We start from the raw sequence: 27,535 nt of genomic DNA, 5'->3' as shown, positions 1-27,535 counted from the left end.
GGAAAGTTGTGGATGAGGGAATATGTAGAAGGGAAGAGAGAGTTAATAATTACAGTAGTGATTTCTTGGATTCCATCAAATGTCAGTGTTTACCCACTAAGAAATCCTCCTGGGAGTCCTCTTTTTGTAGCCTCCAAAATCATTCATATTGGCTCTTGCCTGCTGTAAATGGAATGGAGGTCATTCGGGATAATCTAATCCAAAGGTGAAATATCATGTTTCCTAATAGCAAATCACATTGGAGAGGAAGATAACTAAATGGGCTGACAACTGTTTGCTCAATAGTCCTGTAAACAGATTATCCACATAAAACACCCCAAGAACATAATGACAAGCACAACAAGCCCTGCAAATGTCAAACTACAGAAAAGCTTTATTGATACATCTCTTACTATTTTCAGAATTACTTTGCAGAAAGAAGTTCCTGTATGTTAAACCTCCGTATTATGGTGATGCATTTAGATGTCAGCAAAAGTGATAATAAATAGATTCTAATTCAAAAAATAAGGAGTATTCCTCAAATCCATTCATCACTTTTCATGCTGAGCTACCAGTTGCATAGGACTGGCCAACTAATAAATATGTACTGAGATGATGAAAAAATATTCCCTCTGTTGCACATGAATGCATTTAAATGTATTAAATACCTCAACCCCTCCTTTCCCTGAATATAAAGCCATTAAAATGGCAACTGATTTAAAATGTGCCCCAAAACACAGTATGAACAGGGAGTAGTCACACATTTACGTTAGACTGGAACTGAGAAAGATTTGTGAATACATACCACAGGAAAAATGCATGGAAATGTTGCTGTATTTAAGTAAACCTTAAGCATGTTTCGGGAAGTAGCACTGGATGACATGCATAACTGAGTAGTGATAATATGAATGAAATATATAAAACCAAATATATTTTATATTCATTTATAAAGATATACTTTTAGACTGCCACTCTCCTAATGGACCACTGTGATGGCAGAAATCACCAGACACATTTCTGCTGACAGTACCTAGATGTGTGCTTCTTTTGTCTGGAGATAGGATGTTTTTGCAGGAAGTCCCTACCTGATGAACTCCCTCCCACTGACAGTATTCAAGAGCCCAAGTTTATTGCTTTTTAAAACACAAAGTATGAAATATTCTGATCTAATGTTTATTGGTTAGTTATCCATCACTGGACTATTTATTAGTTTTGGTTGGGCTGGTACCGAAAGGGACTGTTTATGGTGTCTTCTGTGAGCAGTAAAGTTTACAACCATAATATATATGGATAGTATGGTGACTGGGGCACATCAAAGTTAAATAAAAGATTTGATTTCTGATCTGGAATTATATTCTTTTGTTTCTTTCATTGCTTATATTAACTAACTCTAATGATGTAATAATGTAAAGGAGTATTTACAGTTCTTGCATCTCAACTATTCATAAAAACATAGTTCTGCTATGCAGACTGTGAATGGGACATTTATCATACAAGCCAAATTCTACCTTCAGATACATACGCATGCGCTATTAGCTTCAGCAGAAGCCCCCCTGTAAGCACATCCAAGAACAGAATTTGGTCTCATAATTTATAACCAAATGGTGCTTAGTATAGCAAGTGGTATCCACCACACTGCATAAAAATCAATGATTTAAAATAAAAAATAAAAATATTTGGATATCTTTAATACATTTTTCCTTTTAAAAATAAACCTATTTGAAATTATAACACCAATATTAAGGCCTAAACTTACTTTGATCTATTAATAAGTTAAAAAAATTCAAATAGTACATGTTTGTTGAAGTATTAAAGAAAGTCAAACTACTGAACTAGTGGAAATCACTGGCTAAGCATCTGAAACCAAAGTTTGTTGAAGTGCTAAAACAACTTTTGACAGCAGTTTCCTCTTCTGCAGGTGCAAAGAGAATATTTTCTTCTTTTGAGTTTATTCAACTACTTCAGTTCAATGACTAGTTCTCACGAAGTTGAGAAACAGATTGGGAGCTGAAAAAGCAGAAAAGCTTGTTTTCCTCTTCCAATCTGTGAATAAAAACAATGTGTGAGAGGATGAGATCTGCTAATTCTAAAATCCTGAAGGAAATGGTGACCAGAAAATCAGTTAAATTCATTACCTAGAATTATTTCCTTTGTTTAATAAATTAGTTTTAAACACAAAACACAAAACCTATTTTGATAAATTTACTTTTTCCCCCTTATGGATCAAGCACCTTTAAGATACTTTTATTTAACTAATAAAAACAATTTTAAAATGCTGTTTTTGTGCATTGAATTGAATTCCAATCCCCATCCAAATGCAGCTTGATAAAAATCATAACTAAAAAGTAATAATCATCCAGTAAATAAAAGATGCATCACTCACCATTTTTAAATGTAATAAAAATATAACAATTACGACTGAATAAATGTATATTAAGTTACATAAGTGCTTAAATAAATGTGTATAGATATAGTGTGTGCTTTCCTGCTTTGCTGACATAATTCTGTGATTAAAATCACTTTGGTTTAAACCAATTCACCCCGAATCTAGCTAATTGTGTTTCTGACTAGTTGACTATTATTCGTTGATAAGAGTATGAATAACTACATTGGATATCTGCTACAGAGTTCTAGGAATGGATGATACCAGAATGATTGGTTTCTGGACCAACTCTCAAGAAAAATAAAACCACAAAGCATTGTACTCACAAGGACTCATATATGGATATCTGCTGGGTAACAGATAAAGCCACACGTGGTGTTTTGGAAAGTTCCTTCCTTACAAAGAGGATAGCAGTATGATCCAGAAAGTAAAGAATCCAGTTATAAGAGAAATTACTTCTTCAGTGGGGAAGTCAGAGGTAGAGTCCTCTTTCTTATGGATAGGGGAGGACAGAAAACAACAGGAAATTTTAGTACCATAGCTCCCTGAGTTCAGAAGGGTATGAAATGGATTCAAAGAATGCAGTAATAGAGCTATGTTTAAAAACATATATCTGATGGAATTAAAGTCTAGTGGGAAAGCTGTGATGACAGAAAGCACCAAAATCCTTGAACATAGGGAGAATACGGGAGAATCCTAAAAGGTATTTACTGACATGTTCATCTGCCTTGGCAGGACTATCACCTATCTCCCTTGGACCCAAGGAGGCCTTGCAATATGGTCCATGGTTTGTGCTGGGGAAGATGGTGGAGATCGGGTTGGCGGACGCTGAGGATGCATATAGTCTCCCCACCTTGATCCAGTGAAGAATAATCAGAAAAGATAATAAAAGCTTGAGTTGTACTATCTTGTCCACAGAGCTTCCCCCAGCTCAAAATCCCAGAAATCCTGGGAGCAACTGCATCCAGGGGGAGTCCTTGGTAGCTTGGCTTCAATGGAACCCCACTGTCACAACTAGCCTAGGTGGGAGGGCAGGATGAAAATGTGGAGTTACAGGGATTGGCCAGATGTGGGAGTGGAACCGCAGAGTCTTTTCCACAGGGTGTAAGCCTCGTTCACTCAATAGGATGACATGGGGTGATCTCTATGACAGAATCCTCCTTCCTCCATCTAAGCTCCCTTACGTGTGATTTTAAATCGGAATGGGTGACCTGAGTCACTATATTTAAGGCACAACTATCTATTAACCAAATGGGTTAAGGGATATAAGAAGGACTTTCGGTTGGTGATTAAGAGCTGTGTTTTAGCCATGTGGAGCTTGAGTTGATGGCTAGACATCTGTGAGGAGATGTCAGAGAGAGAGACTGAGATTTTAGTTTGGACAGAAGGAGAAAAGACTGTAGGAGAGAGGTAGATCTGTGAGCCATCAGCATAGAAATGGTAGCTGAATTTGCGTTTGCTGATGAGATTACCAAGAGATAAAGTGCAGAGGGAGAACAGAAAGGCAGCAAGGACAGAGCCCTACAGAACCCCCACCGAAATCTGGAGTGGAGGGAATGAGGAGGATCTTCTGAAGAACATTCTAAATGAGCAATTAGAGAGGTTGGAGGAGAACCAGGAGAGGACAAAGTCATGGAAGTCAAGGGAAGACTAGATTACAAGAAGAAGAATGTGGTCAACTGTGTCAAAGGTGGCTGAAAAGTCAAGGAAGGTGAGGAAGGAGTACAGGTTCTGAGCTGCTGTCTCTGTCGGTGTTAGAGCACCAACTGTGGACGCGCTCCACTGTCACAAGGAACATTATGTGAACATGCACAAGCAATATAATTACAGCGGTTTATGACCGTCAACATAACTTAAGTCTACGTAACTCTGTAGTGTAGACATAGACTTAAGAGAAAAGTAAGGGAGGGGATGAGAGCAGGCACTATGGAGATAAAGATATGGGCTGGGATGGGGTCCACTAGGGCAAGTGGAGGGGTTACAAGAAGAGAGCAGATGAGAAATGAGGAAGTTACGTACCTGTAACTGGAAATCCTTCAAGATGTGTGGTCCTTATCTATATTTCACTGAGGCTTATACCCATGTGCCATGTGTCCGGAGCCAGAGAATTTGAAAGTAGTAGTGTCCATTGATCCATGCATGAACCCTTGCTCAGCCTCATGGTTTCGTCTGAGGTGATAATGGGTGGGGTGGACTGCCCAGAGGCTCAGTTCCTTCTTCACTGCAAATCAAACAGATCTACAGCAGAGGGCAAGAACGGTGGGACTGGAATACAGATAGGAAGCACACATCTCAAAGAACCTCCAATAACAGGTAAATAATCTCCTCTTCTTCTTCGAGTGGTGGTCCCTATTGTATTCCACTGAGGGTGATTAACAAGCAGTATCTAATTAGAAGGAGGGTGTGAGAAAGATGACAGAACCACTGAATGAAGGACAGCCACACCGAATGAGGCATCCATCACAAAGTCTTGCACCAAGGTGTAATGAACAGCAAAGGTATGTACCAAGCTCCATGTGGCCACCCTACATATGTCCAAAAGCAATACATGCAAAGAAGAGCTCTGACAGGGGCGAAGGAGGAGAGAGTTATAGGAGGGGAAAGGGAAAGGTTCCCTCATATTTTGTTCTTGGGAGAAGTCGACAAGATTTGAGGAATGAGTCAAAGGTGGTGAAAAGGCAGCTGGGCTTGAGAGTGTGGGATTCAATGAAGTTGGAAAAGTAGAGTTGTTTAGTTAGGAAGATGACAGAACCGAAGGATAAAACAAATCTATAGTGGAGGACACCATCCTGCTCATATGATTTCGACCAGAGATGCTCTAGAGGAGCAGAGGGACTGGATACTGGGAGTAAGCCAGGGCTGGGGGTTGGCAGGGTGACCTTGCGACGGGATAGAGGGGCAACAGTATCAAGGCTGGAGGACACTGAACCAGGGAAAGAATTCACAACAACATCAAAGGAAGAAAGGGAAGAGAGGGCAGGGAAGAGAGGGCTGAGAGCAGACAAGAAGTCATCAATGCTTATGGACTGGAAGTCATGGAAAGACCGATTGGCAGGTCACAAGTGGGGGGGGGGGGGCGGATGGGTGATGCTGAAAGAGAACAGGCATTAGTCAGAGAGGGGATCAGAGAGACAACGCAGTGCTCAGTGAAGACCAAATCAAGTGAACAGTGGTCCTTTTCATCAGTGTTGAACCCAGGCTGTAGGTCTAATGAAGGGGAGAGGGTAAGGAAATATGTGGCAAAGAGGTCAGATGGGTCACCAACACGGAAATGAAGTCACGAAGGATCAGTGAGGGAGACTATGAGGAGAGGAAAAGAGAGAGCCAGGAGTTTAAGTCAGAAAGGAAGGCTGATGGGGAGGAATTTGGTGGACGGCAGATGGAATTTGGAGGACAGCAACATGGATGCCAGGATGCAGATGAGGAGTGTGGTGCAGAGAGACAAGATTATTTTAAAAAGATGCAGCTTACAAATGCTGGGAAGGAGTAAACTTGTAGAATTGCCAAAATCCTGCATCCTAACATCTTCCAATAAGAAACTGAGTTTTTGCTTTTTATTTTACTTTTATTGCTGAAGTACAGAATCATCCATTTATTCAGACATTTTTCTTTGCAAAAATCCATTCTCTTGACTGAAATCATATATTTTCCATGACAAATATGATCATCTCAGTCTTGTATCATATTGCTCTTTACTATATTTTCAAGGCAAACTGAACCACGGTAAGTGTACTCTTAGTATGATTTATGTCATGCTCATTACCTATGCTAGGGAGCAGAAGGGAATACAACAATCACATTATCCTTTGTCTTTATTTTATCTCATTTTAAACCATAATATAAAAGATTAAAACATGGGCTCATTCAGTTCAATGTAGATCACCGATTTTAACAGGAGAAATACATTCTCCGATGGATGAAGATCAAATCAGTATTAAAAAAAACAAACTACATAAAGATAGAAACATTTAAATTTTACGCTCATGCTACACCACTTAGTCAGTATTAAATAGAGGTTTCATGCTTTCTGCGGTAAGGCAGGTTTCTAAAATATCATGGGAGCAATTTTTCCCTTAATTACATCTGCTTACTACAGAGAGTAATTTAATTTGTTATAGAAGCTGCAGCTGCTTTTAACTTAATTCTACAACCATTTCAGGAAGGTAGAGGAAGATGATATAAAAAACCAAACTGCAATAAACTAGAGAATGTCCAAAGCTGCTGCAAAATTTGCACAAAAAGAATCTATGATCTCCCCTTAAGACCCTGTGATTAAATTAATAGGATGGTTAGGGAAATCATTTCCAAATAACTGGATTTGGAGCATGTCAAGTGCAACTGCAGAAGTTGACATTTAGGACATTGTCTTTTTACAGATAGAAACAGAAGGGGAACCAAACTCACATCAGGGAGGTGACTGTGTCTTCATTCTTTGTAAGGTACCTAACACAATGACTAGGGCCTTTGGGAGCTACCACAATAACATTAAACAATAGTAAGTTGGTACTGGAAAAGATAGCTAATCAATTCCTTTGGACTGAATGAATCTCCATTTCCATTTTGCAACATAAACACTTTCTAATGGAGGTTTTCCTGAGCTTGGCCCAAAATTCCCTGCCCTTAACTGTTGTAGAGCTTGCTGTGAAATGGTTTTCTGCCTGGCTGCCACCTTCAGAGCTTCATTTACAATGTATTATAGGCAGTGCAGGTAGAGACACCAACGGTAGGGTTGCCTGACACCTCCCATTACTTCCCACCTCCCCTTGTTTCAATTCCTTATAACTTTGCCAAACTTTAATTGTTTGGACAGACATTTCCCATGCCAGATGTCTACTTCAGGCTGACTGATATATTTATTAACTTCAGCAAAACTAGTTCAAACATTTTTCAGAACGAAGTGAAAAGAAATTATGTCAATTTACTTATGTTAAAAAATTATTACAACATTTTATTAAGAAACTCTAGTGCTTCCATGCTTTGGGGCACGGTCTTGACATTTTTCAAGAAGGGGGTGCCACCATGGTGTCAGAGCCTTTTGCTGTCTCCACGATAATTTGCCCAAATTTGGACATGCATGAGATTCTGAAAATCTCAGTTCACATACACCCAATAGAAAGCTGTTTGAGTTTGGTGGCTAATCTCTTCAAGGATTACATCTGTACTAAGTATGTTCCATCCTAGAGCTACGGGGCTGAGCAGGCCTTTCCTGCAATTTCTCCTCTGGGCAGCCATAGGCCACTGTTGTACCGAGCACAGGAACTGAGAAAAAGGAGACTGTCTCTCCTGGATTTACAATATTCCCTCTGTTGGTACTCAAGCAAAGAGGAGGAGACAGAGAAGATAGCCTCACTGGAATGCCAAGGATTAGGAGCTAGGCCTAGGCAAAGAATTTAGGAGGGGAGACAAGGATACTGTCTTGAACTGTCACAAGGATAGGCTGGAGAGGCTGGGGCCGAAAAGATCAGGTCTGGGGGGAAGGAAAGTGGAGGGTAAGTGTAGAAGATCTATTACCACTAGAATTCACTCCCCCCATAGAATATAAACTCAGGATTCCCGAGTCTCATCATTCCTCTGCTATCAGCAAATACTGTGAAACCACTGGCAAAATTCATGCCTCATCTCCTTTTAGTGATTGCCCACAAAGAAGATGACAGCCTTCCAAAAAACAACTAGATACATTGATGGAGTATAGGTCCATCAATGGCTATTAGCCAGGATGGGCAGGGATAGTGTCCCTAGCCTCTGTTAGCCAGAAGCTGGGAATGGGAGACAGGAGATGGATCACTTGATGATTACCTTTTCGGTTCATTTTCTCTGGGGCACTTGGCATTGGCCACTGTCAGAAGACAGGATACTGGGCTAGATGGACTTTTGGTCTGACCCAGTATGGCCGTTCTTATGTTCTACTACTATCACTCTTTTAGCTCAAGAGGCAAAAATCTGTGCTTTGGACCTAACGGTTTCGCTAATACTATTGATGAACCATCTGGAAGTTAATATGGTTCCACATGATGGAATTTATGGCACTGAATGAGGCAGATATCCTACTTATTTCTACATACGTGATGAAGTGGTACTGCCACAATTGGGTTCATTCTTGCTATGTGTCATGGACAGATCAGGGCCATGAATGTTTCTTTATTGCCCCTGACCTGTCCATGACTTTTACTAAAAATACCCATGGCTAAATCTTAGTCTTAATTATTGGCAGTAAAATAGGAAATCACAAAAGCCAAGAAGGAAGTTTTCTTCCAGAACAACTTTGAAAGAGAGATGTAATTTACTAGTTACATTCCTAGAAAACAACTTTTAAATAAGACATTGCCTCTGGCCCAGATTTTCTATTTTAACTGAGTAGTTAGCTCTTGTTTTACACGTATATGTTCAAAGAACTTCCAGTAGTTACAAAACAAAACACTTATCAATAGCAGAGAAAAACCTTTAAACTCACTAGAATACAGCAGTACTTAGCCTTGAAGAACCAACTTTGTTATCAAATGGAGGAATAAAATATTGAGGACCTGACTTCCTGACTTGAGTTGACAATGTTTGCATTATGAACTTGCATCATCACAACTCAACATTTTAACAAACAGATAAAAAAAATCAGAATGCAATATCTGGACATTATGGCATGATTATATCGTGGATGTCTATGGAGCAACAACCACCACGCCATAACATATGTTGACTTTTATTATCATATTTTATTAGATTTTAAAAAATAATACAACTCTAAATTTTTGGAGAATTTTTTTTTACTATCTCCAGATTATTTGTGAAATATATTTAAGAAAACCTATAAGGAAATCTAGTGAAGATCAGAATAAGAATCACTATACGGCAGTGAAGAGACTATGTCAACACACAGAATATTTTGCTTAAAGAAAATGCAACTCAGTTTTATTAGTAGTCATTTTGTTGGTGCAACAAGAACTACTTGCTATTTAACCTAAAGACACAAGTGATTGATTAGTGCAAATAAAAACTGATATGCAATTTCCTTGCTGATGCTGTATCATCATTACAGTATGCATTATACCATCAGAAAAGTCTGAAAATAGACTACATTTCATTAAAGAACTACTTCAGTTATACTGCAGGGCACTACAATGAAAAACGAAGGCAACAAATGCGTTTTCATAAGAGAAACAATTTTGTGTGAACTGCTTGCAACAGAAAATATAGTATTTCTCTTAATTTTCCTGAAAATACTACCATTGGTGGATGTATGTTTTTGAACTCAGAGAATCTTAAGAATTTGTTTCATTTCAAATTTACAAGTCAGAAAAACAACCGTAAACACCAGACACACAGAAAAAGACAAAAGCTTATGAAAATTAAAAACCACTTGCTCACCTTTCCAACAGCTGCAGCCACTCTGTTGGTCTCCCCTGCTCTTTGTTTTCATTGCAATGTCCAGCATTATGACTGAAGGAATAGAGTACAGCAGAACCTCGCTAATTTACTTTGCTAATCCACACACCTCAGAATTTGTACACACAAAAATAGCCATTTTGCCCCACCTCTCAGCCAAGATTGAATTGTAAATGCTATTGAGAATGTTCCTATTACTCAACTTCATTACATGTACAGAATATACTACAGAATATTGACTACTATATTATTCAATATTACCATAAACATTAAAACAAAAAACTAGTTAAACATATAAACTACATTTTAGGATGTATCGTCGTACATTGTGTTCACTTACTTCCCAATTTGCAAACTTCAGGAATTCACAATGGACTCCCTCCCTATCAACAGTGAATTAGGGAGGCTCTACTGTACTTATTGCAATGTTCTTATTCAGATCCCTGTATCTATGATCCTCTCTAACTCATAGTCATTCCCCAATTCCTAATTCATATTTGAAAATTACTGTATTTCTTATGGCAATATTAAACTAAACTTAGCTATATTCTGTTTCATTCTACCATTCTACCCAATTCTTTCCTCTCCAAACTACTGTATGTTTTCAATGTACTGTTTGAGTTTTTCTCCTCTATATTATTTTCTGTAATTTATTTACTATGAAAAGTTTAGCTCTGATGTAACATCCATTATTCAGCAAGGTTCTGCTTTTTGCCTAATTTTCCAGCTGTATAGATTGATTGATATACAAGACATTCAAGTACTGCCCAAGGGCACACAATAAATCTATGTCTTACGCCAAAGAAAGAACCCATGATTCTTCCTGGCTTCCTGTCCTTTGAACTTCCCACTAGATCATATGGCATCTCTGTTCTGGAATAGAGTGAACCAAATTTAGATACTGTATCAATTCAGTCTCCAGAAAGATTTTGGTATAGTATCACAGCAAATTAATAATCATTTACAATAATTGTGAAAAAAATTCTTACCGGTCTGACATCCCCACATGAGTTTGTAAACTGTCGTGCCAAGCCAAAATCCAGCATGTAACACTTCCTACACGTGCTAGGGAAACGTCCCATAGCAAAGTTTGACTAGAAAAAGAAACAAAAAAGTATACATCATTAATATACACATATTAATGCATATCATTTTCCATTATTCTATCCTTCCGTCTATATTTTCACTTCTGCCCATGTTCTATTAACTTTGGAGAAACGAACATATTATACTGGCACTGTATTTGCCAAGAGAGGGATGCAGAATGCTCCCTCCTCTTTTCTGGCTGCCTAGAAAAAATCTTCAAAGACAAATGGGTTGGAGGGAGAGAGTGTGGATTTGTGGAGGCAATACATTCTGAAAACTTCAGTTAGAGTTCATTTTCATTTTCTTGTTCATCATCTGCCTCCACAGATCCTAATTCTTGGGTTTTGTCTACATAGCCTTTTTTCCTAAAATTTCTCAACACTGCACTGGTTCAGCTCCTCTGCTGTCAGCAACATTTCTAATATAACAGTCTGCCTGTCACTTTTGTGTTAACCATGTGACCTAGACTTGTTCAACGAGCTTTAAAAATTATCAGTGGGAAAAACAGGGCTAGGCCAAAGAGCTGAAGCAAGAGTCTGTGCACTAAGTAAAACCCCTGTACAAGTGGGAGAATTCACCATATTGGAAATTTGGCACTGATGACTGTGGAAAAGCTATTGTTGATTTCTGAGTCTCTACTGCCTGGTACTTCATGTACCCAGTTTGGATGAAACCAATGAATCCAACAGTAGCCCTGGTCTTTATAACTTTGGCCAAGATATCATCCATCTTGGAGCAAAGCAGATGAAGTTCTAAAAGAAAGAGACTGAACTCCTATATCTCTGGAAAGAGAAACAAGCCACAACAAATAATGCCAGAGGCAGAGCACAAGCTTATAGATGGATCAGAGAAAGTTAGTATAAAAGAGTCATTAGACAATTCTGACTCTTATAAGTTAGCTGCCTAACTTGTCATAATTCACTGGCAAATGTTCTAGTGGCATAACTAATTACCAGAACCTAGTAATTTGCCACTCGTGAAAAGAGCCAAAGGAAAAAAGTGTCCTTTTAGCTATTAAGCAGTCTAATATTCTATATTTTTTATTAGGGGCAGCAAGGTGGAAAGTCCTTAGAATTCCAAATTTATCATTTCCTGGTCTCACTTCCAAAGAATTTGGAAGAGTCAATAAAAGAACATTAAAGACCTGCACAGGGAAGCATTTTAATCATAGATTGGACTGTTGCCAAGTGAGTCTGTAACATATCGACAGAGTTTAAAACGATAGGAGACCTGCCTCCTACTCTATGTCAGATACAAGGTTGTTAACTGGTTGCAAGCCTTCTTCTGAATGAAGAAAGAGGATCATTTAAAGCATCTGAGAGCTGACAAATTGTCACTTGTAAGATTTTACATCATCCATCAGAGATGAACAGATGAAACAAAAATTTGCTGTTCAGAAATGGCAGGACCTGTCAAGTTCACCTTCCAACTCAAATCTAGACAGAGAATCTGAGACACTCTCACTCTGGAAATGAACAAAAGCGTGACATTAATTTAGAAGAATACCCTCCATTCAGTGTTTCAGAAAAGACTCTTTAATGTGAATTAACTTAAGTGGTTCTGTAAACAGAAGGAACCACAGTCCACAGATGTTATAATGAAGATCCACATGGGCCATGGCCAACTTAGAAAGGCTGAGATATGCTTACAACCTGTCTCCCTCCATGCAGGACAGATACAAACAGGGACAATTGGGAACATATACATTTCCCGATGGTGAATTTAGACTGTCAACAAATGGATTTATTTATTTTTGTACACCAAAGGATTGCACTGAGAAAGGCTTGCCATTGAGATCAGAGTTAAAAATAGATAAGGAATACTACAGTCAAGGAAGATTACTTGGATAGTCTTGATAAATCAGACTTGGATGCTAGCAGAAATTCCACAGCAGAATTTGGCTTTGAGATGTGTCAAAGACAGTACCAAAAACTTGCATTGTAAGAGCTGTACAGAGAGGGCATGGACACTTATAAAATCCATTTGACAAGATAACTAAGATTTCATAACTTTGTTCTTCTCTTTTTCTGTGCCTTGTCAGATTGCTCATCCACAAGTGCACATATAGATTCCTTGAGTATCAAGGCTTTTGAAGTGAGGCTAAGATTGGAAGTCTTGGCATCAAGGTATTTACCAGGAACTAGACATTTGTTTCTGGCTTGCCATGAGAAGCAAGCAAAGAATATGGCCCATCACTTTTTACAATGCTTAAAACTTGATTTTTTTAACCATTTCAAAGCCAACCATTTTGAAACAAGTTTTTAGGCTTATAAGTTCTGTCAGGAAAAACACAAACACAAAGCCTAAATGACAAATTTAACTATCAATTTTCTAAAACCTACAAAAAGCATTTCTGCTGAATAAACCTGAAAAAACTAAAAATATTAAAAACATACAGCAGTTTCAGGTCCAATGGGTAGACGAAAAAAATAAAAATAAAAAAGGAGCAGAAATATGTGTGTTCTGCCATATTCTCTTTATGCAGAGAGAGTTTCCATGCCCTCCCATTCATGTCTACAGGCCTGTAACCACCATTGGACTTACTGCTTCTGGAATGCTAAAGGTCTGAGCTCAGGGCATTTTTCTCCAGTAAATAATGTGGACTTTTACCTGTAGGTAAAGAATACTCCAAGTCAAAAGTCCATCTTATCCCTAGAAAGCGATTTAACCCTTTCATCCAGATGTGCTGTTGTGTTATGTAACACCTCTCTTAGAAAGAAGGAATAGTTCTAATATAATTTGTGGTTCTCTCTGTTGCTCCTGCTCCTGTCCTGGCTCAATATTTAAGTTCCCAATCACTTTCCCCCACCAGCAACATCTTCCACCTCCCTGTGACTTGTACACTTCCTCAACTCCACTGGCTTCATCCAAACTCTTCTCCCTACAGGTACCAGGCTGCCTCCATCCATCCCTTGCCCTCCCATCATGCACATATCATCACCTTCCGCTTCTAGCCTACTTCACAGTCTCTGCACCTTTCAAGTTTGATGCTCCACCTATCTCCGTCTCAACCTATTTCCTTCCTGACTCTGGCTCCACGAACCACCCAAATGAAGTCCTGGGTGACATACCATTTAAAAAAAAATATAATGCAAGAATGAAGGATAAAAATGAAAATTTCTTAAATCACACCATTCTGTTAGCTGGGCATTATAATTAGGGCATGAAATTCAGTGTATTTTGTCAGATAACATTAAGTCAGAAGATGAAAATAATGGTGTCAAAAAATAGAAGAGCTTTGCATGTATGGAATTCAATTGTACATGTTCACAGTGGAGTCTGATGACATTTTTAGTGTACAGCAATATATAGCATGCATGTAACAAATGCAGTGATAATCTCAGAGGAAACCAGAAAAATAAAATACCAAAAATAAGACCTACTTCACAGCGGAAAAGTATAGTGTGTGATACTAACAAACAGATGAAAGAAAAATAATTCAGGTTCTCACTAAGTGCATGATCAAACAACACTCTACAATTTATTGGGCAATTCTTATTGGTTATCACGCTATACATTCAAAAGATAGCTCTATTTATTGTTATTTATTAAAGGCTAACAATGCATTCACCGCTCTACAATGCACAAATGTGAAGAAAGTCCCTGCATGAAGAAGCTTACAATTTTTGACATTAATAGAAAAGACAAGCCACAGTGCAATACCAAAAGAAGAGGGGCACAGGAATTTTTTGTATTTTTTTTTAAATATCCCATCCCTTCCTCTCAGTAAGGTAGCAGTGGGAATGGGGCTTATTGTGGCAAAGTGTTCATAGGCTTCATGGAACAAGTGGATCATTAGGTGGAATGTAAAAGCCTGGTGAAGTCGGAGGTTTTTTTCCCATGTTATCTCTTATGCATGGGAGAGACGCAAACGTGGGAGTGCAAGAAGGGAATAAAAGAGGGCAGTGGAATTGACATCACTGACAGTTGTGAAAGGGGAGAGGATGGACACAATAAGAAATTAGATTTGATAATATAGACTGAATCTTAGTCATTCAGGACCTTGAAAGGAAGGACCAGGTGAGCAAAGGGCAACAAGCCAAAGGTTTCAAATAGAGGAGAGATGTGTTCAGAGCAACAGGCAAGCTAGAGAACTTGTTACATTTTGACAAAATTAGTCAGTGATGTGGTTATCAGGGACTCCAAAGAGAAGAAGAATGCATTACTTAAAACAGAAGTGGCCAGGGTATGGACAAGTGTTTTGACTTTCAGACAAGAGAGGAAGAGTTGGATTTTCTGTATGTTGTCGAGGAAGCAAGAACACTATTTAGTGACCCTTTTCATGTGTGGGGAGGAGAAGGAGGAGTTAAAGATAACTTAGGGGTTGTGAATCTGTGTGACAGGGAGAAGGATAATAGTATTTTCTTCAGCAGTGGAGAACAGAAGAGACATAGAAGCTTTAGAAGGAACCGTAAAGAGCTCATTCCTGGCCACATTTAGAAAATATATGGAATGCACTAAATAGCAAGGATAATACAGTCCTCTGGTTATAATTTTACAAAGAAAAAAGGCAAGTTTAAAATGATTATACGCTGGAATTCAATACTAAATGCCTGCTATTTAACCTCAATTTAGTTCATTGTTAAAAAAAACACTTGCTGTTCACCTTAAAATACAGGCAATATGACAGCTTTATAGACATCTCTAGTTTTTATACTTCTCTAAAGAAAACATACACTTTGTAATTTAGAGGAATTTAATAACAAACCACAGGAGTAATAAATGGACAGATGGTCAGAGATAAACAAGACTAGAGTGCTGTCTAAAAAAACTCCACCAAAGAATATTCATAATGGTTAATGCAAAATCTACAGTTCAATAGAGGTAACTGAGAAAAAAACAAATGAAAACACTTTGTAAATTAAAATAACCTATAAGCTATAAGCATACTATACAACCTATAATAAGCTATTAACTTATTTAAGTAAAGTATAGCTTATTATTTATCACTTTATATTAGTCAACTGCCAGTTTGCAAGTGATGTAAGGGCAGTACTGTAGCTATCTTTTTTTGTGGTTGGAACACTTTTACATGGTATTTAAAATAATACTTTTATTAACATAATCAGGCAAATATTTAATTTTAAAAGCATTGAGACCTTCAGGAGTTAGTCTTCCCTGTTAAATCCGACCATGTCTTAAATAGCCTGCTTGTTCAATATATTTTATTTAAATTTGTGCATTCTTTTTGAAATTGAAAATTTAGTGTCTTTGTTGGAGAATAAGGCTTCCAAACAAAAACAAGCATAATATTACTGAATAATCAATTACCAGAACACCATAATAACTGCTGAGGAATTCCTTCAGAATTATGTACTGTATGTTGTTTTTCCCAAATAAAATTTCTGTACCTACACTTTACTAAAGCAACCAAAAGCTTTCTGTTTTTAGTGGATTTTATTCAAAGCTCAGGCTTTGACAACCTAGCATATCAGGCTGCCACCTGCACATAACAGTTTTCTTCCGTATGCAGAGATGGTTTGTATCTCTGTTATTCATACATTAGATTCCATACCACAACTTAAATTACATTGATTTAATATTATGAAATTACTATTAAAATTCTTACAAATATTTCCTATAGTTAAATTTTACTCCCTTTGATTTCTTACATTAAGAGTTTGCTTCTATAGTCCAAAAAAATCACTAATCATATTTTATTCTGTGGTGGGAGTTACTGCTATATACCGTCTCTGTAGCCGACAAATGAAAATGCTAACTGAAGATCACTTAGAAGACAACCGCCATTTATACCAGTTGCAATCTAGCATAAATTAAATAAATTTTGCACATCCATCTTGAAAGATTCATATCTAATTCTCTGCCCCTACTGACTTTTTCAAGTTAACATCTAATACACTGCCCTTTCTTCTTAATGCTGTCAACTAAGGTCCACATATTCATTTCTGGTTTTGGCTTAAGAAGGAATTTACTGGTTTAATGTCTCTGTGCAGGAATCCCACAGAGTGAATGCTCTCAATGGACTCAAGAATCTGCTTTCCCAGGCGCAGGGTAGTACTGATGGTGAAGGTCCCTCGAGACTGGCTCCGACGCAGATCTGCCAAATTCCGACCCTAATTAAAACATAAGAACATCTTTGGGAGCAGTCCCAAAAACAGTATTCACAGGTAATGTTAACAAATTCTTTACTTATCTTGAACTGAGACACGGTGAGTGAGGTAATATCTTATATTGGACCAACTTCTGATGGTGAGAGAGACAAGTTTTCCAACTTACACCTCTCTCACCAACAGAAATTTGTCCAATAAAAGATACTACCTCACCCTATTGTTTCTCTAATATCCTCGGACCAACACAGCTACAACACTGGATGCTCTTCTTAAACTGTTCACAACGGAAGTCTTAAGAAACGCACCCAAGGACTCGCCCCTCACCCATTGTACTCTTCAAGGACACCACATCTCATAGATGAATAATTTCCAAGTCCAGAAGGGACCATTATGATCATGTAATCTGAGCTCAGGTATAACACATGCCACAGAACTTCCCCAAAATAATTCTAGAGCATATCTTTTAGAAAAGCATCCAATCTTGATTTAAAAATTCAGTGATGGAGAAGATGTTCTAAATTTATATGCAAAATTCTCCAAATATTTCAGACGTTAAATTTAGAAGCTGTTTTTGAAAATGTGACTCACTGTTTCTGATTCCAGATAACCTGAATCACACCAACTTGGATCTAGCAGAAAAGTGATTTTGACATATTTATCAGTTATGATTAGACCTGGACAACGTTTTTGGGGAGAAATTGTAGTTTCAGTCTACCTAAAACCATTCGTAAATTTGCACTGAGTTCGCAGAATAATTTTGACCAAACCAAAAAATCAAAATGTTTTGGAAATGTCACAACAAAACGTTTCATTTTGACCCAACTCAACATTTTCCATTTTAGATTTTGGACATTTTGACAAAATCAAAGGAGGACTAGATTCAAAAGCGGCTGGAGGTAGAGAATGAGGAGGTGGTCTCCTTATATCTTTTAGCCCAGTTATTAAGGCACTCACCTGGCATGTGGGAAATGCAAGTTCAGTTCCTCTCTCTTCCTGATGTGAAGTAAGGATTTGAACGTGTCTCTCCCACGTTTCAGGGGAGTGCACTACCCACTGAGCTATGTGATGTTCTGGAGTGAGTCTATGAATTTGCCACTATGAATTCAAATGGATAGTCTTGAGGCCAGGGGAAAGAGGGTGAGAATGACCATATAGTCTGGTAGTTAGGGCACTCACATAGGATATGGGAGACACAAGTTCAAGTCCATCCTCCAATGATTATTTAATTATTTATAAATTTTGGAATAGCTTCCACAGGAGAGATTGAGAAGGACCCACATCGGAATATTCCATAGCCACACAGCTAAGGGAATGTGGGAGACCCAAGTTCAAATCCCTTCTCCATTTCAGAGAGAGGGTGGAATTGAACATGGCCCTTTCACATCTCAGGTGAGTGCTCTAACCATGGGTGAACAGTCATGAGGAAAGTGGAACACCTCCTTTCCCTGCCATTTTGTGAATCTAGTTTTCCTTAGCTTTTTCAAATTCACTGAAATAGAAATGATAAAATAGAGTCAGAACAAAACGCATTTTGTTTCAACTCATCTCAAAGTTTGTTTAACTTTTCAATTCGCTAAAAATTTTGTTTTCAATTCAACCTGAAACAAAAGAGATTTTTTTTAATTGTCAGCAAACCAGCTCTAGTTATGATAGAGTCTTATATCTGTTACCTTCTGAGTGTCTGGCAACCACAGAGAATAAAAACACAACATAAGTTTTCACAGAAATCTTTATACTCCTTTCTTTTTGAATATCCAAGTGGCTGGATGACTAGCAATGTGTGTCAGAACCTACTGCTTTTTCAGGTCCTTTTTAATGTCAAGACATTTTTCCCTAAAGTCCCATGATTTTGAGTAGCATCCGTGTTAGTCTGTATTCGCAAAAAGAAAAGGAGTACTTGTGGCACCTTAGAGACTAACCAATTTATTTGAGCATAAGCTTTGAGTGTTAATCACCATTTCAATCCCTTTCTACAGGAAAGAAAGGTTAGTCACCCTTTTGTAACTGTTGTTCTTTGAGATGCAATGCATATGTCCATTACATTAGGTGCGTGAGCATCTCATGCACCAGTGCAGAAGAGTTTTCCCAAATGGTACTCCGAGGGGTGGCCACACCTGTGCTCTGGGCTCATGGTCCAAGCAAGAAGGCATAAAGGGAGGAGCCAGCTTGCCTGCTCTTCAGTTCCTTCACACCAGATCCTTAGATGAACAACTGATGCATTGGGGAAGGAGGGAGGGACATGTAATGGATATATGTAACACATCCCAAAGAATAACAGTTATGAAAAAGGTGAGTAACCGTTCTTTCTTCTTTGAGTGACTGCATATGTATATTACACTAGGTGACTCCCAATTTCCAATGGAGATGGGGCTAGGAGTCTTACTGGAAGAGGAACTACAAAACTGCTTTCCTACATTAGCATCTTCCCTTGGCGCAGTAGTAATCACTCAATGTCTAGCTAAGTTGTGGATTGGACTGCATTGCTGTTCTGCAAATGTCCACAATGGGATGTTACTCAAACACTGTGGGTGCTGAGTGAGCTCTGATTGAATGTGTAGACAACTTTTCTTGAGGACTAACACCCTTGACATTGTAACACATGACAACAGAGATAGCGATCCATTTGGACTGCCACTGCACTGTTGCAGGATGGCCCCTCATTCATTCTGCAAAGACAATAAATATAATTGGAAAGAGAACCAAAAGGGCTTTGTTCTTTCTAAATAAAAAGCCACAAAAGTTGTTTGAACATCCAGCAGGTGGAGCTTTTGTTTGTCCCTATGATCCTGTGGCTTTGGAAAGAAAACTGGTAAATACATATACTGATTGAAATGAAAGTCAAACACTAGTTTGGAAACAAACTTTCAGTGTGGCCTAAATTGTACTTCATCCTTGAAGAAAATAGTATATAGAGGATCCATTACTAGGCCATGCAGCTTCTCCTACTCTCCTTGCAGACATGATGGCTACTAAAAAGGCCACCTTAATTGAAAGATGCCACCATGAGCAAGTGGCTTACAGTTCAAAAGGGGAACCCATGAGGGCAGATAACACTAAATTCAATCCCACTCTGGGACAAGGTCCCTAATATGTGGGAACAGTCTATTTAGATCTTTTAAGAACCTAGTAGTTACTGGATTAGAGAAAACAGTCCTTCCCCCCTCTACTTGAGACACTGTTCTTAGAATAGACCTGGTGAGGGACCACACATGATCCAAGGTGAAGGACCTCCTTAGTTTGTCCACTACACCATTCTGAACCCCCGGCAGGTGTGATGCTACAAGTATCAAGTAATTTTGTATACAGAAGTTCTGCAGCCTGACTGCCTCCTGGCACAGGTTGTTTGCTCTGGAGGCCTCCTGCTTATTGATGTAGAACACCACTGTGGTGGTGTTAGCACTTGCTTAGACAGTTTTGCTACATATATGTGGTAAGAACTCGCGATACACTCTGGATATTGCTGTTAGCTTGAGAATGTTTATGGGTAGGCCTTGTCTTTGGAATGGACCACAAGCCTGGAACCTGCATGGCTCCCAGATGCACTCATCACTCCATGTCTGAAGTGTCCGTTACCAGTTATGGAAGAAAGAGGCAGGGACAAAGGAACTCTCCTGCAAACCTTGTCTTGGCTCCTCCACCAACCCAACGAGGGTAAGATTTTGCCAGGGATACATATTAGACTGTCCAGGTGATGTACCTGAGGGTGGTATGTTTGTAACCCCTTGAGATCCAGCCTGGCATGTGGGGTCACATACGTGCATGCTGCCATATGCCCCAGGAGCCTTACTGATGTATGAAGATGGCTCTTCAGGGTTAGGCAGATGTTCTCATGTGGCTAGAAATCTTGAAAGCAGCAGAGAGGTCCTGGCTAGAATTGAATCTAGGACTGCTCTGATGAATTCTATCCTTTGGAGGGGTACTAGAGTCAATTCCGCAGAGCAGGAGGTATCTGGTGACTCCTGCTGGGCAGTTACCTACTAAAGGAGATCAAGATTGAGGTCTTTAAACCACTATTAGAGGACTTCAGTAGCTCAGACATAGGTTAGGGGTTTGTTACAGGAGTGGGTGGGTGAGATTCTGTGGCCTGCGTTGTGCAGGAGGTCAGACTAGATGATCATAATGGTCCCTTCTGACCTTAAAATCTATGATTACCAGGCCTAGGCATGAAAACTGGTGGAATGTCTGATGAATACTTTCCTATACCTGCTGACAGGAACTCCTCACAGCAGCCAGTCATCCGGTAACGATATTCCTGGATATGCCAGCAGCAGAGCCACCATAGCCATGAACTTAGTGAAAACCCTCAGAGCAGATGAAATGCCGAAGGGTAGAAGTGTAAATTGAAAGTGGTCCCCTCCTACTGCAAACCTTAGAAATTTCCTGTGGACATGGTGAATGGTCATATAGATGTGGGAACATGCATTTTTCAAATGAAAGGCAGCAGACAAATCTCCCAGATCTAACAAGGGATAATACTTGTGAGGGAGACCATGTGGAATCACAACTTTTTGATGTATCTGTTTAGGTTTTGAAGGTTTAGAATGTGCCTGGGCCTTCTTTTGCTTTGGGTATTGGGAAGTATCGTGAGTACAATCCTCTTCCCTGATACTGAGGGAGTACTTCTTCTGTGGCTTCCAAAGAACATAGAGTCTGCACCTCTCATCTCAGAACTGGATTTGTTAGATGGTTTCCTGAAAAGGGACAGGGAAGGTAGGTGGGAAAGGAGGGGGAGGACAGGAATTGGAGGGTATATCCCGATTCCACTGTGCTGTAGCACCTACTTCTTGGAGATGATGGATTGCCATGCACTTAAGAAATATGACAACCGGCTCCGAAAGGGAGGAAGACAGTTTGCAAGATCTGATATTGTCAGTATGCTGTCCTTGACAGAAGATTCAAATGGGCTGTTTAGAAAGGTGTGGCTGCCTGGATGATGGGGAAGTCTCCTCCATTCCTGCCTGTATGTCCACTTATTCTGATCCAGGTGTCTACGCCAACCATACTGCTGACTTGGTGGAAGCTGAGAACAAAACTTCAGTCTTTTGGGGACTGGTGACTACAGACCCAGGGACTTGAACACTGCCCTACAGTTTTTTTAATGTATGCAGTTAATCATCTGTTTTCAAACAAAACAATCCACAGCCCTAAAAGGAGAGGTCTTTGATAGTCTGCTGGACTTCAGTGGGAATCCTGGAGCCAAGCCACACGGTGCATGGTTACCACCATTGTCATGACTCTGGCAGCTGAGTCTTGCTGCATCCAAGGAAGCTAGTATAGCAGACCTTTCAACTGCATAGCCTCCCACCCCTCTCTCAAATTCTTCTGACAAAGAGGTCAAATTTTTGTGTCCTTGTCCTTAGGAGTCACTTTTACTCTACCATGGTAGTGATTTTCATTTACAACTGCCACTGCTATGGAATATGAAAAAACTGCTTAGATCCCTGAGATGGAACCTGGTACTTGGGTTCTGGGTACTTTGCCACTGGCATGAGAGATAATGGAGTTTGACACACAGTTTTATTATTAGGCAGCATAACTTTCTCATTTATAGGGAGACCAACTTTCCCTGACGTAGCCAGGTGTAAAATGTCTTTGAGCTTGTGTGGATTTTCTTCCACAAGCTCCATTTGTATCCCCAGGATGTAGACATCCTTTTCAGGAGCTCTTCATAGGCCTTTAAATCATCTGGTACTGAGGAAGAGGGTTCCAGTACCAGTGCTTCTTCCAGAGAGGAGGTGGAGGATGTATTCAAAGGAGGCAGGCTACAACCCTCCTGGTGCTGGTCAAGAACTGCAGATGTAGAAGGCCTGTCTAAAGCCAACAACAAGCCATTCTGATCCTCACCTCATCAGTGATGGTCAGAACCAGGATCAAGAGGCCCACTGATACCACGTGGGGAGACTTCATTGTTAAGGGATATATTTTTGTAATGTAGCAGCTGCTCTGTACTGACTTCCTTCAGTCTGTCGATACTGGGTGGAGAGGCTCACCTTCTCAAGAACTGATTTCTGTAGTACAGCTGGGATGATTATCTAGACTCTGGAGGCATCCACCACTGTACCTAGTAGGGGCAATAGTAGGGCTTGTACAGTACTGGAGGACAATCATGCCTAAACCAGGCCCTCAAATGCCTTGGTCTGCTCTTGTCAGGACAACTCATATGAGAGGGTAACAATGACTGAAGAACATCCTGGATTCCCTGTTGTGGGAGACGTTGGAGCCCACTTCAGAGTCTGAGGAGGAATATGAGTACTCTACCAGCCAGGGAGGCAGAGTACCAAACATCATCATCAGAGATCAGGTCCAATATCTTTGACTAGACTGCAGTACCAGTGGCAACCTCAGTGGCTTCCTGTCTATGCACTGAGGTGGAGTGGTTGCTTATGGTCTCAGAGCCAGCTTCACAGTAAAAGGATACGGTACTAGACACCAGCATGGGAAGCAACATGTGTACACTGTACGATATCCCTGACAAGACACTACTGGTCTGAATAACTGGAAAGGGCAGTACCGAAAGGCTCAGCCACGCAGGCCTCCAGGGTGGTCAGTACTGAAATAAGCGTTTGCTCAGTGATGATCAACCCTCTTCCTGCACCTGCTCTGAAGAAATACCCAGCCTTCAAGGTCCCAGCTGGGGAACTGGAATCAATGGCTCTGCACTGATCGAGCCACTAGAAAGAAATACCAAGGGCAGCAAGCTGGAGGGTCCACTCTATCTTCAGTGCTGGAGTGGGTCACGTCTGCAGCTAAAGAATCCCGCACTGAAGACTTTTGACACCATTTAAACTGTTCCTTTCTTTGACTTCAGATGCTGAAAGGGCTCTGAGCACTTATGCCTCTTCAAGGAATGTCCTGGTGAAGGAGATCTCCTCCATTCCCTGCCTTCCGGTAAGGCAGGGGAGTGCTCCTGTATGGGGAGGAACTCCTTCTATCTGATCAAGGCAGTACCAATGCCAGCAAAACGGAGGCCTCAGTAAGGATATACTTGAGGCATTTTTCTCTTAACTTCTTGATTCTGCTCTTGAAGCCCTGGCACACTGGATACATGTCCTTGATGTGACCCTCACCAAAAAACTTGAGGCAGCAAGAGTGAGGGTCACGGTCAGTTTGCAACACCCTGAACAAAGTTTAAACCCAAGGGACCTAAGCATAGGCTCCCCCAATATCGGGTGGAGCTCTGAGTTGAGAGAGAAAAGGAAAAGGAAAAGAAAGCCCCAAAATGAGTACCATTCAGAAGCAAAACACTTACACCATGTTCACAAAGGAACAACTGGCAGCACGCTCTGACCACCGTTGGTAAGAAGGAAGAGAGAGGTGGGTAGGGCAGATCAATGCTCTATACCCTTGGTTTGAAGCACAAGGAGCTCAGGGCACAGGCATGGCCACCCCTATGGGTACTGCTAGGGAAAATTCTCTGGCACAGGTGCATGATACATCTAGTATAATTGACATATACAATCAGTCAGAATAGGTCTTCTGATCCTCTGGATTGAGTCTTAACCTACACAGGAAGTTTCTTATCAATGTATTTTCATTAGAGAAGTGATCAAAAACATATATTGAAAAATCTAATCTATCCCAGAAGCAGTTCTGCACATCTTAAGCTATCTTCCAATTTCAAATAAAGTTTTCAGAAGGATGTAAACTATCTCAGAAAACATCACACTTCTCTCACTAAAATAATCAGTCTGTTCTGAAGACCTGTGAGATTTCTCCTTCTTTCTGGCAGATGATGGTAACAATATGAAATATTCAGTTTACCTTGGCTCACCACCCCACCATAACAATGGCCTGTTTTCTACTATCCACCATGCTCTAAAATTTCACGGTTATTTTTTGCTATATACATGCTTGGGGAAAAAATAAATCCCTAAAATCTATTTAGTTCAACTCACCTGCAGCTGCATGACCACATAGTTAAATCTGTCATTCCTTCCACAGCCAATGAATCTACAGACATGGTCTTTCCCTGAGGGGAAAAAAAGAAACAAGTTAGCCAATAACAACTAATTTCTGTCTTTCTTGATTTACATGTCTAGTAAAATATGCAAAAATGTGCCCATGTGTTATTCTAGGTGCCTTTAACAAACTTTTAAAAAGGCATTCACACTAAAACAGCAGTGAACCCAGTGGCAGTTCTGCCTCCAGTGAAACAAAACTCCCTTCTGCCATAAACATCAGCTCCCTTAGTAGAGAGGAATGTTCTAGGTATATTTATTCCTGCCTCAGTACAGGGGAAGAACTAGATGACCTTTTCCAGACCAACATTTTATGATTATAAGTTCTGCAATATTTACTGCACTATGCCTACTCTTATTACCAGAACACCTGAGAGTCCACTCCCCATCCCACATGCTACAGGCTTTGAACAGTGCCCCATATACTCACCATGATGGGAGCTGCTGAACTTCCTAAACCAAGCATCCCTGAAGCAAGTCAGACACAGTTCATGCTTTTATGAATATCTTTATGGGAACTTTTTAGGGAGTTTCTGACTTATCTTTTTCTGTCCAGTAAGCCTCTAAATATAACAATATCTTTCTCACTTGTTGTTTATCAGTGGCCTAAGCCAGGGTACCATTGACAGGCACCCCTCCATCCATTCTGAAAGACTGACCATAATCAGGAGAAAGAAGAATGGACAGGGGAGGCATTTTCAGATCTTCTCAGGAGTTCTGAGGCCAGCTCGCAAGAGACAATGGATTGGAGGAAGAGCATGCTCGAGGAAAGGCCAAAGAAATGAGACACGCATTGAGAAGCACACCAAACATAATGCAGTGCCTCAAACAAACTCAGATACTGAAAATCATTACGGAGGAAAATGCCCAAAGATTGACACCCTAAAGCCATTGCAATGTATAGACAATTCTATGTTCCCTGGCCATGTGCCATAAACACACAACCCAGGCCAGGCCCCACCATAGCCTACACAGAAACCCTTCCACTCAACCCCAGCAGAAAACAAGAAAAATGATATGACCTGTAGTTCATACAGGAACATTCTGCCTGTGCACTTTGTAAATTTTTTTTAAATATTTCAATTGTTGATTACTGATCAATAAAGTTGCATTTTGTGAAAAATAATATTTACTTTCTCTTACAAAACATCATTTTTGATCCCCAAAAGAAGCATCTCTCCCATCCTGGGTTTTAACAGTACACGTACAATTCATATAGAAGCCAAGTAAAGTTTTTCATAAAACAACACAAAATAGCACACAGCAGCACACTTTCATGCTATGGTACACTATTCGAAGTTCACTCTCAAAGCCTTCCTCAGCCATACAGCATCTCAAAGTCCTCATGTGACTGCCCATGTGTCTGGCTGTTCAAAGTCAGCAGTCTTTCCACTTACCCCTTCCACTCTACAGGCAACATTTCCTCCTTTGCTTCACAAATATTATGTAAAACAGTCAAATGCAATATGCAGAAATAACAATAAGAATATTTGTCTCAATGAGAGCTAGCCTAGTCACAAGACATTTCCAGTGTCCTTTCAATTTACCAAATGCACATTCACCAAAAATCCTGCACCTGCTTAGGTGGTAGTTAAATTTTTCCTTGCTTCTGTCCAGTTGGCCTGTGTATGGCTTCACGAGCCAGGGAAGCAGAAAGGTAAGCTGGGTCCCCAAGAATCACTATTAGCATTGTAATCAAACACATATGAATGTGCCAATCTGAGGGGAAAGTTCCTGTTTCCATCCATTCAAAAAGTCTTGTATTCCTAAAGATGTGAGCATCATACATCTTCCTGACCAGTCAACATTGTCAGTGAAATATCCACAGTGATCCACTAGCATTTACATAACCATTGAAAAGTACCCCTTTCTAGGGCATGGTTAAACCAGCAAAGTTTAATCCAGCTCTCTGCAACAAAGGGGGAATAAATGAAAGCAATTTAAGAAGACAAAAAGAAGCAGCCAGTCTGAATCCACAGATCTGTGACATAAATATGAACCCATGAAGCCAGCTTTGAAAAGAAAAAGAGAAGACTGAAGAGAACTTGCAGATCCCAGCCCCAGAGAGCAGCTTCAGCAGGAGAATGTCCAGCAACAGAATCCAGTACCACCAGCCTGCAGAACATATTAAAAATGACTCTGCAAGCTTAGAGATGTTGAACTGGACCCTCATTATCCTGCAAAGAGAGAGTGGGTGAGTGCAATGAAGTTAAAAAAATTATTAAAATTGTACTATTGGTGGCTGGGGGGAGTAAGTATGGCAGCAGCCATTTGGAAAGGTCAGACAAACAAAGGGCAAGTGTGGCAGCAGCCATCCTGAGAAGGAGTCAACAAGAAAAAAAGGAACGACAAGAAGATCTGGATGCTCGGGAAAGGAAAGAAATCTTCCAATACAAAGATCAGTCATCTTCCCTCCCTGCCCCCAAAAAACCCAAAGACATGGTGTCATAAATATAAAGGGAAGGGTAAACACCTTTAAAATCCCTCCTGGCCAGAGGAAAAACCCTTTCACCTGTAAAGGGTTAAGAAGCTAAGATAACCTCGCTGGCACCTGACCAAAATGACCAATGAGGAGAGAAGATACTTTCAAAAGCTGGGGGGAGAGAGAAACAAAGGGTCTCGGTCTGTCTGTGTGATGTTTTTGCCGGGGACAGAACAGGAATGGAGTATTAGAATTTAGT

General features: G+C 39.9%; 1 protein-coding gene across 4 annotated transcripts in view; it reads right to left on the bottom strand.

Moving 5' to 3' along the window:
- The window catches only part of TTBK2 (tau tubulin kinase 2), a 212,710-nt gene that overhangs the window by 81,984 nt on the left and 103,191 nt on the right, over positions 1-27,535 (bottom strand). For 3 of the 4 annotated variants that reach the window (XM_074955633.1, XM_074955636.1, XM_074955635.1), the window contains 3 exons: positions 24,792-24,865; positions 16,759-16,899; positions 10,729-10,833 (listed from right to left, as the gene is read on the bottom strand). In XM_074955633.1, coding sequence (XP_074811734.1) covers positions 10,729-10,833; positions 16,759-16,899; positions 24,792-24,865 — 320 coding nt within the window. The remainder of the gene's footprint in view (positions 1-10,728; positions 10,834-16,758; positions 16,900-24,791; positions 24,866-27,535) is intronic. The other variant, XM_074955634.1, reaches the window with a different exon arrangement.

This window comes from Natator depressus, chromosome 6, assembly GCF_965152275.1.
Source record: "Natator depressus isolate rNatDep1 chromosome 6, rNatDep2.hap1, whole genome shotgun sequence".
Lineage (NCBI taxonomy): Eukaryota > Metazoa > Chordata > Testudines > Cheloniidae > Natator > Natator depressus.
This window is presented reverse-complemented; position numbering and strand designations above follow the sequence as displayed.